This window comes from Bubalus bubalis, chromosome 7, assembly GCF_019923935.1.
Source record: "Bubalus bubalis isolate 160015118507 breed Murrah chromosome 7, NDDB_SH_1, whole genome shotgun sequence".
Taxonomy (NCBI): Eukaryota; Metazoa; Chordata; class Mammalia; order Artiodactyla; family Bovidae; genus Bubalus; species Bubalus bubalis.
In genome coordinates, this window is record NC_059163.1 from 81,642,980 (window position 1) to 81,663,684 (window position 20,705).

Sequence of the window (20,705 nt, forward strand, 5' to 3'; positions counted from 1 at the left end):
TTAGCAAAACAAAAATAAACAAAGCACAAGCTAACAATCAAATGAAATGCAGCTTTCTCTGTGCAAATAATCTGTAGAGCTTCCTGGTAATAGCAAAAACAACAACAACCCATTATAATATAGTATTTTTAAAACATGATGAAAGCAAATTAAATATTTTGTATATAGGAAGTGATGAATACACTTTATGCAACTGAAATTTGAGAGTTTCAAAAGGGAAGAGTTTTAATTTAGGAAGGTCTTGAGATGGAAGTAGATTAAATCACTTTGAATTATATTAGCAATAAATTATGAAGCTGAGAAGAGAGTAGTGTGAATTCATTCCAGCCTTACAGACTGTAATACAGGCAAATGGGTCAGATAAATATTAACATTTATTGGTAGCCAAAATAAAATGGATAGATATACATGAATAAAAATCATAAAAGAACTAGAGGTTAAATAAAGCTTTATACCTTAAAATGCTCATTTCCATTCAGTGCACATAGGTACTTAATTCCAAAATTTATGTGTCATGATTATATGTGTGTGTGTGTGTGTGTGTGTATAACATTTAAATAAAATTTACAATAATAGAGACAATGTTGATAGTCTGACCCAGCTATCTCTGGGTAATAGCCCAGGAAAAGTAAATCACTTGTCCCCTAGGGACAGATGACAGTTACATGAGCAAGAGAAATATTTAATTCCAGGAAACAATGTTCAGATATCCAGATTTGTAGGGGTGGTGGTGATGATATTAATTACTTTGGGGATGATTTTAATTTGAGATTTCATTTAAAATCTCTGCAATTATTTATTTATTTTGTAAAAATAAAAATACTTAAGATAAAATAATAATAATCAAGATTCCAGTTATTAAAAGTAGCAGAGAACTAGTCCATTTACTTTTAAAAGTAAATCTGTACCTAAGACTCAGCTTTAAACCACCAAGGACTTTCCCAATGACAGTCATCAAAACAAGAAATCGTAGGGGATGTTCCAGTCTACAAGTGTGTTCTGAAGAAACTGGCCTCATTAAATCAGCAAAGACACTAAAGGGGAATAAATTAGAAAAGGTTTTTCTCCTATTTTGGATGTGATGAAATCTTTACAAAGACGGAACTTCAAATACCCCAGAGATTTAAATGTAATAATGGCCAACACTGTGACTGCACTTGGCAAGGTTTCTATTAGATCCCTTGAAAAAGCAAATGGCAGCTTTATAAATAAGTAGGATCTCAGTCACTTACACACTGGACTTGAGGGTAAACGTTTAGATGGGAGATTGTAAGAGAATTGTGAGATTTCTTTATTGTCACAAAAGTTTGGCCAAAGTAAGTTCGTGTTTGTATAGAAATGGAATCATATTGAATGATTACCAGAGGGGTAACGCTGTATGTGGCTTCCTAGATGACTCAGTGGTAAAGAAAGTGAAAGTAAGTGAAAGTGTTAGTCTCTCTGTGTGTCAACTCTGTGTGACCCTATAGACTGTAGCCCGCCAGGCTCCTCTGTCGTTGGGATTTCCCAGGTAAGAATCCTAGAGTAGGCTGACATTCCCTTCTCCGGGGGATCTTTCTGACCTGGGGATAGAACCCAGATCTCCTGCATTGCAGGTGAATTATTTACCATCTGAGCCACCAGGGAAGCCCCTCAGTGGTAAAGAATCCGCCTGCAATGTGGGAGACATGAGTTTTATCCCTGGGTCAGGAAGATCCCCTGGAGAAGGAAATGGCAACCCACTTCAGGATTCTTGCCTGGAAAATCCCATGGACAGAGGAGCCTGACTCTATAAGGTCACAAGAGTCAGACATGACTTAGCAACCACCACCAACAATGCTGTTATGTAGTCTTTCTGCAGAGTTAAGGCAAAACTCCTAGAAGGTTTTGAAATTCTGTGTGAAAAGTCCTCTCTTGTCTTTCTGAAGGCCTTATCTAGAAAGCCAGAGATTTCCTTTGTGGATTCATTGTATTGCCACGGTCAGGGCGTCACTTACAAGGTTAATATGGACTAAACTGTGATTTGTACATGGTAAAAATGTTGATGCTGTAGTTTCTTTGTGATGACCCTCATTGTTTTGTTTTTATGTTTAAGGTTGACTTCTGCATGTTTAAGCAATTAGATGAGGAGGGTAGCATTTGGAGAGATCAAATTGACAAGCTATTTGCATTGAGAGTGCAAAAACTTTAACCATTAGCTTTTGCCCATATCTAAATATTGTTGTTGTTTTTTTGAAATAGAAATCAGGCTGCTTTTAAGGGTTTCTTGATTCTTTTCCTCCTCTTAGGCATCCTCTTTCTAGTCAAACCAATATTACACAGTGTGCCATTTTAACATGTAAACATTTTAAATTAATCTATAAATCTAGGAATTATAATTTAGTGATCATAATTAATCTTGACCTAGAAGTATTATATTATGCCAATATACTGAGCTTCCTAAGGAAGTAGTCTAAAATACCTAAGATTTTCAACAAAGTTCTTGAAACAAACTTTTCAAGTTAATTCTCGATTAACCAGAAAATTCAGCTGATTAGAATTACCATTTTCCAAACACTATGGTTTTTCTGTTTACACTGACATACAGAGCACCCTCATTTCCCCATAGAGAACAGTTTATATGACAGTAAGAGCTGTAATTGTTGCCATGTAGCTTCAGGAGAAAATAAATATTCCAACAAATCTTGTTACCTTTTGACGAGCATTTGGAGAGAATCTGTTATGCTCTCCATGAGCTTGATGACTTCTGGGTAGGTGAGGTCTGCACAGGGGTTGCCATTGATAGAAACCACTTCATCCCCCTCACAGAGCCCAGACCCGGAGGCTTTGCTCTGGCTTCTGATCTGAGTGGAGTAAAAAAGGATGCAATAATTAGAATTATGTAACTTGTTAAAAAAAAAACGCGCCACTGTCTTGGAGAAATTTTTACTTAGGAGTAGTAAATAGATCTGCAAACTAAAATCAGCCCTGAGTGTTAATTCACCTGTTAACCTATAAGACAATCTTAAATACTTCTCACCCTTTTTACAATTTATTACATATTATACTGTCAAACATTCAATTCATAGCTTTCTAGGTAAATAGACAAAAAAGAAAGTAAATCTATGGTGAAGGAATGAGAATAATGAAATAAAGAATAGTGAAGAATGGCGAAGACAGATGTTTAACTTAAGTTATACATTAAAAACAAATAGTTCATACTGTGAAGCTTGATCTAATCAGAACATGGCTTCTCTCATTAAAATAAATTTTAAGAGCCTTTTCATTGACAGTGTGGGTGGAACACCAACTATAAGAAGGAGATGTATGGCAGGACAATGAGTTTAAGGAGAGAGCTATACAGCTCAATAAACTGATGAAAGCCCTTCCAGTAAAATGGGGGAAATTAGGCAGCAGGATGTTAAGAATTATGTCAAAGGGAAAAATCCTTCATTGAAATCAGTTATTCAAGACTTGATAATAAGCAAACTTTAGCAAAAAAGGAAGAAAAAAAAGATTATTTTGCAAAAAATAAAAACAGCCCTTCTTAAGGACTGCATCATATTCTAGCACAGATTCAGTGGAACTAGAACTGACTAAAAACCTAGAAGAGAACTTTCAGATGCTGGAAGAAGAGAAATCCAGAGCAGTAGAATAGCAGCAGAGAGCTCCCACCAGTCCTAAGTGAGGAATAGCATTCAGTTCTTCCTGAAGGTTAACATTCTGTGTAATTATGATTATGGTAAAATGTTGTGCTAGTCATTCTCCCTCAGCCCATTCTCTACCCTCTCTGGCTCTGCTTTCTGGCCTCTAGAGACTGCAGTGGCCAAGTTCCCTTGCATGCTGACTCCTGGTTGGCTTTGGTCAACAGGGAGCTCCAACAAGAGATAAAGAGCAAGGGAAATGAGAGGGCAGGGAAATGCTGTCCCTGCTGGACCTGCTGGGCCACGGTTTGGCAATGGCTTTGCTCCTCGATGTAGACAGTCAGAGCTCCTGTCTGTCTGTTGCTCTACCATGGCTTAACTCTTGTTGTGTTCCAATAACACACACCACCTCCTTGCATCTTCAGACCCAAGGGTAATAATAGCTTCCTGCTCTTCACCTCTGGGTGCTTCATTTCCATTCATTGGTTTCCACGAGCCTGTACTATATTATCTTTAATTACTCCTTTGAATATGCCACCTATTTTCTGCTGGGACCCTAAATGATACTAATATGTTTAGATTTCATTTTACAATGTGAATTTAATGGTTTTTAATGAATCATGTATCATGATCACAATCTCAAAGTTAAGAATACTTTAAGATCATCTTCTATATATTTTCCACCAAAGGGATCCCTGTTTGACTATTAAACTCAAGATTATGAGTCCAAAGAGCTCAGAACCAGGTGAGCAGCATTTCTTAGAGTGTTTTCATAGCCAGGCTCACTTCTGATTGGGCACGAAATGTATTTCAGTTTATCTCTAACAGTTGCCCACTAATTCTTGCTAAGGTCTTAAATGATAATTAATTTGCTGACTGATATAGCTCTAAAGTTTATATCTCCATGTGCATTTACATTTTACATGATACTCCTGGAGGCAGAAGCATATCTTTAAGTGCCAGAACAATGATGCTAATGAAATTTGAAGTGTTTCAGTTAGTTTTCTTCTGGGAGGGTCTATTCTTTTATTGTCATAAATTATAAGAAGGCCTTCGCCTTTTCTGAAAAAAATCAATGTCATTCCTTCTTTTTTGAAAGCACACAACAATTTATTGCAAAAATTAAATGAATTCAATATTTCCAAGGCTTTAAGGATGCAGCCAAAACAATGAGAAAAAGAATAGTTACCCAGTTTTGAAAAAATATCTGTTTATTGACTGCCAGTTATATTCATTTTGCTGTCTTGTGTGAAATTATTATAATGGAGAATCATGAAAGAATTGTTAATAAGTCAAGGATAAAACAATACTCAACAATGAACACATAAGTTAGGGATATTTCATTCATTTAAATTTAATTTTTTAAAGATAATAAAATAGATTAAAAATAGATAACAAAAAAGATAATAAAACATGTTTCTGCAGCATAAAATCATTCATTCAGTGCAGTCAGATGTACTAGTATATGAACAGAAAATTCATCCCTTTGAAGACCAAAGAGGTTTTATGTTGATAAAACAGATGTGTCATTATATCCTGTATCCCCTTCCCCGAGGTTAATCTTGAAGCTGATGTTCCATTTATCAGCAATAAGTTATATGAGTTTTAAGCAGCTTCATGGGTTTGCAGAGTAAGATGAAAAATTGGTTCTTGGAAGGTAAACAAATCCTCAAGTTAACAGAGCTGTCTATCATCCAAACATGTGTTGCTTGATGGGAAAAGTGCAATTCATCATTGTGCTTGTCAAGTGGAGCTTTTAGTGGAATCCAAATAAGCAAAAGCACTGTGGTAGGAGCCATTAGCATTCCTTCAGAGCATACATTCTGAGGTCAACACTTGGAATCAACTGCTATGATTGTGCTTAGTTGACCTTTTACAATTGTCTGAACAGCAGGAAATATTTTTCCCTCATGAACCATGTTAAATATGGTGATACTTTCCTTGCCACAAGGGCTTTTCTAAAGGACTACTCTTTCTCTATTTTTTATAGAACTAAACTAAACAAAGGTTATCTGCCAGAGTCAATTGTGCCCAAACATATCCCTTGCAATCACCAGCTTAATCAATATGATTCTGTTCATAGGTATATTATGAAGAATAAACATTTATTAGTGTATAAAAGATCTTTACCTTCTGTATACAATTATGCATTTTTCTAATTTGTATAATTGTGCATTATTATGAATCTGAGTAAAAATTTTAACCCCTGAAAATATTCTTACTTGTTAAAATGAAATACTTTGTCAGTAAAAAGAGTAAGTTTGAACATAAAAACCGTTAACATTGACAATGCTGAATCTCTATGAATGAACTTATCTACCAGTCTTCTCCTCAGGCCATTAGGCCTAGATTCATAAAATATGTGCCCTAGTGGAAGAGAACACCAGCCCTGATGAAAGAAGGCATAGGTTTCAAATGTGTGGCCCCAGTGCTTACTAACCCTCTGAACTTAGTCAGATGAGTTGCATTACCTTCTTAAGCTCTAGTTTTCCAAAATGTAAAATAAAACTAATAAATTTGATCTCTCTTGAGGGTTAATAAGGATTAGAAATAATATATGTTGAGTTCCATGATGCACATACACCTCACAGAGGTGCTCAAGAAGGGATTACTGAATAAGAATGCATTGACTTCCTATACACACACACACACACACACACACACACAGGAAGAACATGCCAATAGAATTTGTCTATAAGATGTTTGAAAATATCTGGATTTATTTTCAGTTTTCATACATATACTTGGTATTAGCTCATCATAATCTAAGATAAATAATTTTTCATCTGTCTTTTCCTCTGTAAGTATATATTTCATAACTGAATTGAGGAAGAACACCAACATATTTATTGTCTCCCAGCAGAAGTAATAATATAAATATGTAAATATCAGTGGCTTTTTAAAATTGAGCACTTACTATACTAAGCCCTTTACTTCCTTAAATCATTTATCTTCAGAACACTTTGATGAGAAGTATAAATGTACTTCTACTTGTATATGTTCAGATGGACTGTCATTACCTTCATTTTTATGGAGAGGAAACCAGAGAGTTAGAAAAGTGAGGTACTTTGCCTAAAATTATGCAGCTAGGACCAGAAATTGAACACAGGAATTCTGACTTCAGAGCTTGTGTTTCTAATCACAGGGATTACCTGGTAGCTCACTTGGTAAAGAATCTGCCTGTAGTGCAGGAGACCTGGGTTTGATCCCTGGTCAGAAAGATCCCCTGGAGAAGGAAATGCAACCCACTCCAGTATCCTTGCCTGGAAAATCCTAGGGAAAGAAGAGCCTGGCGGGCTATTGTTCATGGGGTCGCAAGAGTTGGACACAACTTAGCAACTAAACCACCACATAAATTGCCTTCCTCATCAATAGTCTAACTTCTATACCATGAACCCTAGAATGAAGAGAGAGAGAGGAGTGTAAAAACAATTTACATACAGTGCATACAGTCAAGGAGGAAATGGAAAAGACTAGAGAAAGAGAAAAACTTGCCTGGTCAGTCTATAAACCAGTGTTGAGAAAGACAGATTTTGTTTGTTTTCCTTTTTCCTCTTTTATTATTTTAAGAGCTTTATATATATTAATCTTTAAAGATTTTTCAATCTTTAATTTTCAAATAGTCAATATTATGATTATTTGTAAAATAATATGTTATAGATTCAAAATTGAGTAAAACTGTCTTTTACAAAGTGTGATTTGGTACAACATACTTATGTGAGCATGTGATATAATTCCCTTTTTTGAAAACATTCCCTTAGAGACTTCATTCCACACCTAATACATTAATCAGATGAGTGAGCTTCTGTCCATAAATACTATTTTCCCCTTCAGTGTCTCTCAATTTAATCAGATACATAACTAAGAGAAATGCTGGTAATGTAAATATTTAAAAAATACTATGTTCTATTGCTCACAACCTCTTGACCCATGTCAGGTAAAATTTATTTTACTGACACCAAGTGAAAATGTAAAGTTAAGGCTTCTGTGAGAAATTTAACATTATTTCACTTTGTAAATAAAATCTGAGAAGCGTATCAGCTTTGCTTATTTACTTTTATGATAAATAATTCCCTGGTAAAATTTTAAGAAGCTCCTTTTCTATTAACTTACTATTGCTTGATTTCCACATCTTCCAGAGCTGACTAGAAATCAAGTACAAGATTTGAGTTCTCCTAGAACCTTGGACTTAAACTATTCTGTATATTGTATGTGACATATCAGTTGTGTCAGATTCCTGTTAGCAAAACTAAATCTTTACTCATGGCTGTATTTTCACATACAGTTCATTGACAAGTCCACTTGAAAGATGTCAGAGTAAGTGGTAGAACCAAGACAGTCTCCTCCTTAAATTCCACTACTCTATGTATTAAAATACATGAAAAGGAAAGAGAAAATTAGTATAAATAAGCTTATCCAACATCCTCTGGATCATCGAAAAAACAAGAGTTCCAGAAAAACATCTATTTCTGCTTGATTAACTATGCCAAAGCCCTTGACTGTGTGGATCACAATAAACTGTGGAAAATTCTGAAAGAGATGGGAATACCAGAGCACCTGACCTGCCTCTTGAGAAACCTATATGCAGGTCAGGAAGCAACAGTTAGAACTGGACATGGAACAACAGACTGGTTCCAAATAGGAAAAGGAGTACGTCAAGTCTGTATATTGTTACCCTGCTTACTTAACTTATATGCAGAGTACATCATGAGAAACTCTGGGCTGGAAGAAACACAAGCTGGAATCAAGATTGCCGGGAGAAATATCAATAACCTCAGATATGGAGATGACACCACCCTTATGGCAGAAAGTGAAGAGGAACTAAAAAGCCTCTTGATGAAGATGAAAGAGGAGAGTGAAAAAGTTGGCTTAAAGCTCAACATTCAGAAAACGAAGATCATGGCATCTGGTCCCATCACTTCATGGGAAATAGATGGGGAAACAGTGGAAACAGTGTCAGACTTTATTTTTGGGGACTCCAAAATCACTGCAGATGGTGATTGTAGCCATCAAATTAAAAGATGCTTACTCCTTGGAAGAAAAGTTATGACCAACCTAGATAGCATATTGAAAGGCAGAGACATTACTTTGCCAACAAAGGTCCGTCTAGTCAAGGCTATGGTTTTTCCAGTGGTCATGTATGGATGTGAGAGTTGGACTGTGAAGAAAGCTGAGCATCGAAGAATTGATGCCTTTGAACTGTGGTGTTGGAGAAGACTCTTGAGAGTCCCTTGGACTGCAAGGAGATCCAACCAGTCCATTCTGAAGGAGATCAGCCCTGGGATTTCTTTGGAAGGAATGATGCTAAAGCTGAAACTCCAGTACTTTGGCCACCTCATGCGAAGAGCTGACTCATTGGAAAAGACTCTGATGCTGGGAGGGATTGGGGGCAGGAGGAGAAGGGGACGACAGAGGGTGAGATGGCTGGATGGCATCACTGACTCGATGGATGTGAGTCTGAGTGAACTCCGGGAGATGGTGATGGACAGGGAGGCCTGGCGTGCTGCGATTCATGGGGTCACAAAGAGTTGGACACAACTGAGTGACTGAACTGAACTGAACTGAACTGAACTGAAGCCCATCCCATGCAAGGCTATTCTTAATCCATAAAATAAAGTCTTGGGGTCTAAGGATAACCAAGACAGGATGATAGACATGATCTCAGACAAGTAAAAACATTTTGAGGGAATGTGGAAAGTAGTCTATGATCTAGTAGCTCCTTCTGAAGCCCCAGCCCTTCTTCAATTTTCCACTTCAGGCTTTTGGCAAAACTTACCTCATACTTCTGAGACAGAATTTAATAAGCATTCCCTCACCCCAAGTGGCTCTTAAACTGAAGACTTAGATAACTCTGTATTCATCAGCTGTCCAGAAAAATGGTCAGAATGGTCAGTGGAAGGTGCATCAAGACCAATGTTGTATGGTTAAAGTTTTAGAAACAAGCAAATAATCCTACTTTTAATGAGTTTCCTATCCAGATTCCAAAATCCAACCTCAGCCCCTGCTGAGGGGTTTTCTAGTACCAAAACTGAGTTTATAAGTTGTTAGGAAGTCATGTTTACGGTGGCACAATATTTTTGGAAATCAATAGGAATATAACAGTTTCAGGATGACAAGGCAAAAGAAAACAATAAGGACCAGGACACCATATAATAAAAATAATAATAACCCAAGAAATATATTAATAGTAGGAGGTAAAAAAATCTTGGAATTTAGTGCAGAAATTCAAACAGTGAAATGGAAAAAAAAGGTTGAGGAAATATCTAGACTGGGATAAATAAATAAGAAATAGAACTAGTAACTGAGTAAATCAAGAGTCAGTAGAAAAGACTGGCAAACAGTTAAATGGATTGCTTGACTTTTGTCTCAAGCCCCTTGGAATGTGTCTTGTGTGCAGCAGAGGCAAAGGAGATAAAATAATATTTCCCAGACTCTCCTTCAGCTTAGGTTCTAGGTGTGATTTAATTTCAACAAGAAGGTGTACCTATAAGAAACTTGCACTTAAAACTGAATTAAGCAAAGAGAGGAATTAGACTGTAAGGCATCCATCTTGCTGCTGCAGATCTGGTAGAGATGATTGTTACTCTGGATACAGCAGTTCTACTGGCAGCTTCTTAATCCCAGATCACAGATAAGGTATGTAACCCTAGACCCAGCGCTGGGCCAGCCCAATAGCTTCCTGACTCCTTAATTTCCTGATTGTGGCAAATGTTGCCAATCCCTTGGATAGCCAGTTCTGCAGTGCTATCTGAAGCCATTTCTGGAGGCCCTGTCTTTCCAGAGCTTTCAACAATTCTATAAGCACTGACATTCCTTTTCTCCCTAAAATAACTAAAGAGGCGTCTATTTCCTGCAAATGAACTGTGAGCTGATACAGAAAGATAGAATTAAGGGCAAATATAGAAGGTAAAAAAAGGACAAGAGGTAAAAGGGCAACTGTTTCTCAGATACAGAAAAGGAAAAAAAGATGGACACAAATGCTGATATTTCAAGACAGACAGGATAGACAGTGCAGGAACTTACACTAGATAAATTGTATAGGGTCACCATCTGCCAAGAATAAAGGAGGAAAAACAGAGGGGGATTAAAACTTGAGGACAAGGAAGGAAGTTTCAGAAAAGCCACTCTAGAGAATTTACTAGGAACTTAATATGAGTTTGTGAAGAACTTAGAAGGAATAAAGTGAAATGATTATCAGTATCTACTGTTGTCCACACAAATATTCTAAAAGAAGAAAAGATAATTCCTAAAATTAAGCAAGGCTTTTCTCCATTAAAGCATTGATAAGTATGTGAAGAACTTAATAAGAAATTAAATTACACAAATTGTCTAGTGAAAAGAATTCTTCAACTATATATACAAGTCGGGTCATGAGTGCAAAATACAAGTAGACACTAGGAATCCACACTCAATAATCTGTTCTCAAATTAATAAAGATTAGGAACTTTTCTGTTCTGCCCAGTAAATATATGTCCAGCTACTTGGCAAAAAGTTTTCCTTTTGGATGACTGTCTTTATCCTTAGGGACCAAGTCACCATAAAAGTAAAAAGTATTCCTGGTAGCAACTTTGGAAAAATTCCTGAAGTAAATAACTCTCTTTGACAGGAATGAGGGCCTTAATCCATGGGGGCTGCATACTTAAGAATCTGCATACCAATGTGATTCCACAGGCAGAAACGATGCCACAGTGTTAGTGCTATGAGCTGTTATAAAGCAGCCACCATGATGCTAGAAAACCAACAAGTACAAATATGGAATGGTATTCTCTGCTCTTCTTTCCTTCCAAAGAATGTAAACATCCCAGCTCTTTCAGAAAAACACTGATGGACCAGAGCCTTATGTAGGACATGTCCCTGTCTACTCTTTTTGTTGGATTAAATTCTGAAAGATTGCACAAAGGCTTTGAACTATATGCACATTCTTTTTATAAATATTTACACAGAATTAAAAAAAATTTTTTTTCAAGACCTCATTTAAAAAAAAGCACATGTAAAACCTAAAAGATTAGATAAATAAGTAGTATAATTAGGAAGACTCAGAAAAGAATAAAGCTAGAAACTCACTATTTGGGTTTCTCAAGTCTCTGTTTATATTTATTAACTGTACACCCAACTATTAACTAAATGTTTATTATGCTGCAATACCTCATCTATTAAGAATTTAGCTATCTAAAAAACCTGTAAGTATGCTCAACAGTATTTGAGTGGTTAAAATACAGTAAAAAATACAGTTACCTAAAACTTCTGTACATCACTCTAAGTATCTGGGATTTTTTTTTTTCAGTCTATTTGTTCAATTTTATACAATTCTAATAAGCTTGTTTGGTTTCTAGAAAATTAGAAATGGAGAGGCAAACATGAGCATTGTTAAAGATGTTACAGTTAATACAACACCAAAGCAAGAAAGTAAAAGCCAACATTTAAAAACACACGAAAATCTTAAAAAAAAAATACTCAGAATACATTTAACTAAAGTATAAAAAACTTCCACATACTCAGTGAGACTTAGTGCCTCCACTTTGAGTAAAATAATAGGAATTATTAATAATGATCACAAGTCATTTAAAATATTTAAATCATTGTGCTAGGTTGATTAGATGTAGAAAAACATATGACATCTTTTAGAAAGAATATCATTCCAAACAGATAAAATAGAAGTTTTTCTATTTAAAGGTAGAACTAGGCCTAACGCATTGCTACATTAATAAAGAACTGGATTAGAATTCATAATCTGAGGTCCTAAATACTTTGCCTGTATTGCTATTTTTACTGAAATTATTTAATTTAAGAAATGAGTATGTCCCATGTACCTGAAAAATGTATCTGTTTTTCCATAGCTCTAGATATGCTGATACAGGGGCCCCAGGAATGTTAATCAAGGACTATGCCTTTCAGAGAAGGGCCAATTGGAATGATATCCTCCAAAGTTTTAGTTAACTGGAAGTTCATGTAGTCAATCATTAGTATATAAAAGTGTGTGACCTAAGGCAGCAGCTCTCAACCATTTTGGTCTAAAGACTTATTTATACTTTCAAAAATAATTGAGGACCTAAAAAAATATTTTGTCCTTGTGAGTACTATCTATTGATATTTACCATGTTAGAAATAAAAAGATCTATAATTGATTTATTAATTTTAAAATTCAGTAATTTTAGAGGGCCAAAAAGTTCATTTTTATGGGAAACCCAAATGAACTTTTTGTCAATCCAATAGTATGTTAATACAAATGTTTTATGAAAAACAACCATGTTTTCTGACACTAAGATAATTTGATGAACATAGTGATATGTTTTTTGCATTTCTGTTAAATTTCTTTAATGTCTGAGCTTAACACAAGACAGATGGATTCTCTTATGTGCTTTTGCATTCATGCTGTTGTGTTACACTGTGTTGACTGAAGTGTATGAAGATGTAGCTTCACACAGATACATAGTTAGAAAGGGGCAGGGTATTTTAATAGCCCTTCAGATAACTTTGGATACTCCATGACACTACATCAAACTCAGTAAGTGACAGTTTCTCAATATTAAAAATATTAAAAGATATGTGCTATAAATTTAATAAAAGGCAAACTTTTTACTGCTTTGTCAAGGACATTCTTATGTGAAACCACCATCTTGTTTCTTAAGTGAAACGATGACAATGATGAATACAAGGACTCCTCGTACTGCCTCAAATGCTAAGGTATCATCCACTCTTGCTTTTACACCATCAGTGCAAATGTCAACACAGTAAAAATAAAACAAAACAATGTCTTTAGTACCATTATGAAAATCATTTTGACCTCACAGATCCACTGAAAGCATCTAAGAGACCCTAGAAGTCTGCAGACCACACTTTGAGAACTACTCATCAAACGGGAGAAATATCAACAACCTCAATATGCAGATGACACCACTCTAATAACCGAAAGTGAAGAGAAACAAAAGAGCCTCTTGATGAGGATGAAAGAGGGGAGTGAAAAAGCTGGCTTAAAAATCAACATTCAAAAACTTAAGATTATGGCATCCAGTCTCATCATTTCATGGCAAATAGAAGACGACAAATTGGATGCAGTGGCAGATTTTATTTTCTTGGGCTCCAAAATCACTGCAGGTGATGACTGCAGCCATGAAACTAAAAGACACTTTCTCCTTGGAAAGAAAGCTATGACAAACCTAGGCTGCATATTAAAAAGCAAACACATCCCTTTGCCAACTAAAGTCCATATAGTCAAAGCTATGGTTTTTCCAGTAGTCATTTTCGGATATGACAGTTGGACCATAAAGAAGGCTGAGCACCAAAGAATTGATGCTTTTGAATTGGTGCTGGAGAAGACTCTTGAGAATCCCTTGGACTGCAAGATCAAACCAGTCAATCCTAAAGGAAATCAACCCTGAATATTCATTGGAAGCACTGTTGCTGAAGCTCCAATACTTTGGCCACCTGATTCAAAGAGCCAACTCATTGGAAAAGACCCTGATGCTGGGAAAGATGGACGGCAAAAGGAGAAAGGGGTGGCAGAGGATGAGATGGTTATATAGCATCAGCGAGTCAATGGACATAAATCTGAGCACACTTCAGGAGACAGTGAAGGACAGGGGAGCCTGGCGTGCTACAGTTCATGGAGTCGTAAAGAGTCAGACATGACTTAGTGACTGAGCAACAACAACCATAACATCTAAAGGGACCGGGATACATGATATGCATCCTTAGCCTCTTGGGTGTCTGAGTTTGAGAAAAGGAAATTCCATCAAACACAATTTAGGGACAAACCAGAGTAAGGTCCAGCCTAGGGAAGAAAGGCTGACAGAAGCCAAGAAGGGATACATTTTAAGAGAATGTGCTAAGAGCTCATGCTACAGCCATGAATTCAAATAAAAGATCACTCTGGCGATTTGGAAAAATGCAGAAACAAGCTGTTTCAACCCAGATTGTCTTAGAGAGGAGAACTTGGCTGGAGTGTCAAGGGTTTTTGAAAATAACTTCTTTTCAGTTTCCAAGCTACTGGCTAGTCGAAATTCAATATGAGCTGTAAGTGCAGTTCAAAGATCTTTGATTCTTTTATAGACCAATGTATGTCTTACACATATAGGCATGCAATAAATATGTGCTAAATATATGTCAATATGGCTTCCCTGGTGGCTCAGTGGTAGAGAATCTGCCTGCCAATGCAGGAGACATGGGTTCAATGCCTGGGTCAGTAAGATCCCCTGGAGAAGGAAATGGCAACCCATTCCAGTATTCTTGCCTGGGAAATCCCATGAACAGAGGAGCCTGGCGGGCTACAGTCCCTGGGGTTAAAAACAGTTGGACATGACCTAGCAACCGAATAACAACAACAAAATGAATAAATTTAATTTTATCCAAAAGTCTATTTCAACTTCCTTTAGCAATGGGCCAATAGTTGCTCCCAAGCCTACTAATTTCTATATATTCTTTATTTGTCATCTCTTTTAGGTTTGAAATTACTCCAAAAGTATCACGTGGATGAATGGGAAATTCCCAGTGTATCTGTGGAGAAAACTGGTTCTATTGGATACTGGACATCAGAGATAACTGAGTTTTCCCCAGCAAAGGGGATGGCCACACCAGCAACTCTGCAGCAGCTCCTTCCAGTCACTCCATTTTGCCATCATTCCCTTGGCCCCACGAGAGGTAAGGTCACAAAGCAACCAGTAAAACATACAACTTCACCAAATGCGGGTCTGGTTGCAATTTATGGAGATAAGCACATGAGCAGAAGCAGCGTGAGGCACTGGAGCTGAGACACTACCACAGGTGCTGTTGCAGCTTCCTATGCTCTCCGTCTGCCGTGGCAACTCCACATGAGCGTAGCTGAGCTGTGGGAGTGATTTCCAAATCCTGTACTTCAAGAAGAGAAATCAGGTCATGCCAAGTGCCCTTTGTGTCCATATAAGACACACATCCATCTTCTGTTGATGCATTTTAAAACTAGTCATGCTCCTTGCTGGGATTGACTAATACTTCTCCTATTTATTTCTGATTGACAAGAGACTGCAAGATTGTTATCATCTGGCCAAAAATTTCTTAGTCAGTCAGAGCCAGCCAGAGGGAGCCTTGCAGAGGTAGGCAGGAGCCCTCAGCTACGCCCTCTTCACTTAGCTGGAGGTCACTGTAGAATTTACAAAGAAAATGGAGTTGGAACTTGAGGCTTTGCTTCCATTACCTCATTTAATTAATTGGTTTAGTGATTGTCCTACATAGTCAGTGCTTGTCTCTCATGGACAGAGTTCTGAGGTCTGAAGTGCCCTCAAAAGCTTTATATTCTAAGATAAACAAGAAAGTAGGTAATTATAACCAAGTATGACAACTCCTATGATTAAACTTAACACAATATGCAGTGGAAACACGCAGCAGGGATATACAGCCAAGGATTATTGGAGGGGGTAAGGTTTTCTAAAGGACACAAATGTGAGCCTCATGAGGAAAGGCCAAGGCGAGTCAGAAACACAAAGATCTAAGATCTAAGAATCTGACATGCAGTGAATGCTTAGTCAGTGCTTGCTGGATGAATTATCTTCTCACAACACAATGCTGTCTCCCATTAACACTACAGTGTCTTGTAGAATGGGCATCCCCCATGGCTTAGTGGTAAAGAATCTGCCTGCCAATGCAGGAGAGTTGGGTTCGATCCCTGGGTCAGGAAGATACCCTAAAAAAGGAAATGGGAACTCACTCCAGTATTCTTGCCTAAGAAATCCCATGGACAGAGGAGCCTGGTGGGCTACAATCCACCAGTTCAGTTCAGTTCAGTCACTCAGTCAAGTCCGATTCTTTGTGACCCCCTGGACTGCAGCACACCAGGCTACCCTGTCCATCACCAACTCCCAAAGTTTACTCAAACTCATGTCTGTTGAGTCAGTGATGCCATCCAACCATCTCATCCTCTGTCATCCCTTTCTCCTCCTGCCTTCAATCTTTCCAAGCATCAGGGCCTTTTCACATGAGTCAGCTCTTCAGATCAGTTGGCCAAGGTATTGGAGTTTCAGCTTCAGCATCAGTCCTTCCAGTGAATATTCAGGACTGATTACCTTTAGGATGGACTGGTTGGATCTCCTTGCAGTCCAAGGGACTCTCAAGAGTCTTGTCCAACACCACAGTTCAAAAGCATCCATTCTTCAGTGCTAAGCTTTCTATGTAGTCAACTCTCACAACCATACATGACTATAGGAAAAACCATAGCTTTGACTAGATGGACCATGTTGGCAAAGTAATGTCTCAGCTTTTTAATAAGCTGTGTAGGTTGGTCATAACTTTTCTTCCAAGGAGCAAGTGTCTTTTAATTTCATGGCTGCCGTCACCATCTGGAGTGATCTTGGAGTCCAGAAAAATAAAGTCACCCACTGTTTCCCCATCTATTTGCCATGAAATGATGGGACTGCATCCATGATCTTAGTTTTCAGAATGTTGAGCTTTAAGCCAACTTTTTCACTCTCCTCTTTCACTTTCTTCAAGAGGCTCTTTACTTCTTCACTTTCTCCCATAAGGGTGGGGTCATCTGCATATCTGAGGTTATTGATATTTCTCCCAGCAATCTTGATTCCAGCTTGTGCTACATCTACTCCAGCAGTATTCATCATGTACTCTGCATATAAGTTAAATAAGCAGGGTGACAATATACAGCCTTGACATACTCCTTTCCTGATTTGGAACCAGTCTGTTGTTCCATGTCCAGTTCTAACTGTTACTTCTTGACCTTCATACAGATTCTCAGGAGGCAGGTCAGGTGGTCTGGTGTTCCCATCTCTTGAAGAATTTTCCACAGTTTGTTGTGATCCACACAGTCAAAGGCTTTGGCATAGTCAATAAAGCAGAAATAGATGTGTTTCTGGAACTCTCTTGCTTTTTTGATGATCCAGCAGATGTTGGCAATTTGATCTCTGGTTCCCCTCCCTTTTCTAAATCCACCTTGAACATCTGGAAGTTCATGGTTCACATACTGTTGTAGACTGGCTTGGAGGATTTTGAGCATTATTTTGCTAGTGTGTGAGATGAGTGCAATTGTGCAGCAGTTTGAACATTCCTTGGCATTGCCTTTCTTTGGGGTTGGAATGGAAACTGACCTTTTCCAGTCCTGTGGTCACTGCTGAGTTTTCCAAATATGCTGGCATATTGAGTGCAGCACTTTTACAGCATCATCTTTTAGCATTTGAAATAGCTCAACTGGAATTCCACACTGGAATTCCACTGGAATTCACCTCCACTAGCTTTGTTTGTAGTGATGCTTCCTAAGGCCCACTTGACTTCACATTCCAGGATGTCTGGCTCTAGGTGAGTGATCACACCATTGTGATTATCTGGGTCATGAAGATCTTTTTTTGTATAGTTCTTCTGTGTATTCTTGCCACCTCTTCTTAATATCTTCAGCTTCTGTTAGGTTTATACTATTTCTGTCCTTTATTGAGCCCATCTTTGCATGAAATGTATGCTTGGTATCTCTAATTTTCTTGAAGAGATCTCTAGTCTTTCCCATTCTATTGTTTTCCTCTAATTCTTTGCATTGATCACTGAGGAAGGCTTTCTTATCTTTCCTTGCTATTCTTTGGAACTCTGCATTCAAATGGGTATATCTTTCCTTTTCTCCTTTGTCTTTCGCGTCTCGTCTTTTCACAGCTATTTGTAAGGCCTCCTCAGACAGCCATTTTGCCTTTTTGCATTTCTTTTTTCTTGGTGATAGTCTTGATCCCTGCCTCCTGTACTATGTCCAAACCTCTGTCCATACTTTTCAGGTACTCTATCAGGTCTAATCCCTTGAATCTATATCTCACTTCCACTGTATAATCATTAGGGATATGATTTAGGTCATACCTGAATGATCTAGTGGTTTTCCCTACTTTCTTCAATTTATGTCTGAAATTGGCAATATGGAGTTCATGATCTGAGCCACAGTCAGCTCCCAGTCTTGTTTTTGCTGACTGTATAGAGCTTCTCCATCTTTGGCTGCAAAGAATATAATCAGTCTGATTTTGGTATTGACCATCTGGTTATGTCCATGTGTAGAGTCTTCTCTTGTGTTGTTGGAAGAGGGTGTTTGCTATGACCAGTGCATTCTCTTGTCAAAACTCTGTTAGCCTTTGCCCTGCTTCATTCTGTACTCCAAGGCCAAATTTGCCTGCTACTTCAGGTATTTCTTGACTTCCTACTTTTGCATTCCAGTCCCCTATAATGAAAAGGACATCTTTTTTGGGTGTTAGTTCTAGAAGGTCTTGTAGGTCTTCATAGAACCATTCAACTTAAGCTTCTTCAGCATTACTGGTCGGGGCATAGACTTGGATTACTGTGATATTAAATGGTTTGCCTTGGAATTGAACAGAGATCATTCTATCGTGTTTGAGATTGTATCCAAGTACTGCATTTCGGACTCTTTTGTTGCCTATGAGGGCTACTCCATTTCTTCTAAGGGATTCTTGCCCACAGTAGTAGATATAATGGTCATCTGAGTTAAATTCACCCATTCCAGTCCATTTTAGTTCACTGATTCCTAAAATGTCAATGTTCACTCTTGTCATCTCCTGTTTGACCACTTCCAGTTTGCCCTGATTTGTGGGCCTAACATTTCAGGTTCCTATACAATACTGCTCTTTACTGCATCGGACTTTACTTCCATCACCAGTCACATCCACAACTGGGTGTTGTTGCCTTGGCTCCCACTCCTCATTCTTTCTGGAGTTATTTCTCCACTGATCTCCAGTAGCATATTGGGTACCTACCAACCTGGGGAGTTCATATTTCATGGGTTTACAAAATAGTCGGAACTGACTTAGGGACTAAACAATATTCATTTATTAACATAAGGGCTTCTCAGGTGGTGCTAGTGGTAAAAAATCTGCCTGCCAATGCAGGAGATACTATAGATACAGGTTCAATCCTGAGTCACGAAGTTTCCCTGGAGGAGGAAATGGCAACCTACTCCAGTATGCTTGTCTGGAAAACTCCATGGACAGAGGAGCCTGGCGGGCTACAGTCCATGTGGTCGCAGAGTTGGACATGACGTAGCTACTAAATAGCAATAGCAGCATCTTGTAGAATACTTCAAAACAAATACCTGTTAGCTCACCTACAAAATGGCTAGAAAAATCCCATCTTTGCTATTCAAAGTGAGATTCACAGACAGGCAACATTGGAGCCACCTGGGGACTTGTTAGAACCACAGAATTCTATCTCTCAACCCAGATGAACCAACATCTGCATTTTAAGATCCCCCAGTGATTCATATACATACACATTAGGGTTCAAGACTGTCCTGTACTAAAGTCTCGTCAACCAGTGATGGCCCTCTAGGACAGGGGTTTATAACCTTCGGGAACATCAGACTCTGGAGAGGAATTTTGAAATGCAAAAATCCAGTTTTTATTCCCCTGTCTTCCACAAAAACCAAATCTTAGCACCTAGGACCTATGTATGTGCATTTTTAACAAACTTCCCAGGGAATCTTGAAGCCTGTTCTTTGATACCTGGTATTATTTTCTATACAATACTTTAAGGAAATATATTGGGGGCCAATCAGTTCTGTGTGTGTGTGTGTGAGACTGAGTGACTTAAAGACAGATCTTTATTAAGTGACTTCTTCCAAGAGATTGTGGTAACTCTTTTTGAGCTTCATACTTTTCAAGGAGACTATGAAAATGAGTTTATGATCTTTATTTTCAGGTTTTTTAGCATGTCCTTTTAACCATAAATCAAATCCCTTATGATTATACGGTGTAATTGAGAAATAGATTTAAGGTACTAGATCTGATAGACAGAGGACCTGATGAACTATGGACGAAGGTTCATGACATTGTACAGGAGGCAGGGATCAAGACCATCCCCAAGAAAAGGAAATGCAAAAAAGCAAAATGGCTGTCTAAGGAGGCCTTACAAATAGCTGTGAAAAGAAGAGAAGCAAAAAGCAAAGGAGAAAAGGAAAGATATACCCATTTGAATGCAGAGTTCCAAAGAATAGCAAGGAGAGATAAGAAAGCCTTCCTCAGTGATCAGTGCAAAGAATTAGAGGAAAACAGTAGAATGGGAAAGACTAGAGATCTCTTCAAGAAAATTAGAGATACCAAGAGAACATTTCCTACAGAGATGGGCTCAATAAAGGACAGAAATGGTATG

At 37.8% G+C, this 20,705-nt stretch overlaps 1 protein-coding gene and 1 long non-coding RNA gene across 9 annotated transcripts in view; one reads left to right on the forward strand and one right to left on the reverse strand.

Annotated features, from left to right (window-relative positions):
* Positions 1-20,705, forward strand: part of LOC102409318 — a 266,263-nt gene that overhangs the window by 197,370 nt on the left and 48,188 nt on the right. For all 6 annotated transcript variants that reach the window (XR_006552366.2, XR_006552367.2, XR_006552370.2 and 3 more), the window contains one exon: positions 15,042-15,239. This is a non-coding gene — a long non-coding RNA (uncharacterized LOC102409318). The remainder of the gene's footprint in view (positions 1-15,041; positions 15,240-20,705) is intronic.
* Positions 1-20,705, reverse strand: part of SYNPO2 (synaptopodin 2) — a 199,720-nt gene that overhangs the window by 41,478 nt on the left and 137,537 nt on the right. For 2 of the 3 annotated variants that reach the window (XM_006065089.4, XM_006065088.4), the window contains exon 2: positions 2,671-2,822. In XM_006065089.4, the coding sequence (XP_006065151.1) occupies positions 2,671-2,822 (152 nt within the window). Of the gene's footprint in view, positions 1-2,670; positions 2,823-3,743; positions 3,816-20,705 lie in introns of those variants that run through there. The other variant, XM_044946062.1, reaches the window with a different exon arrangement.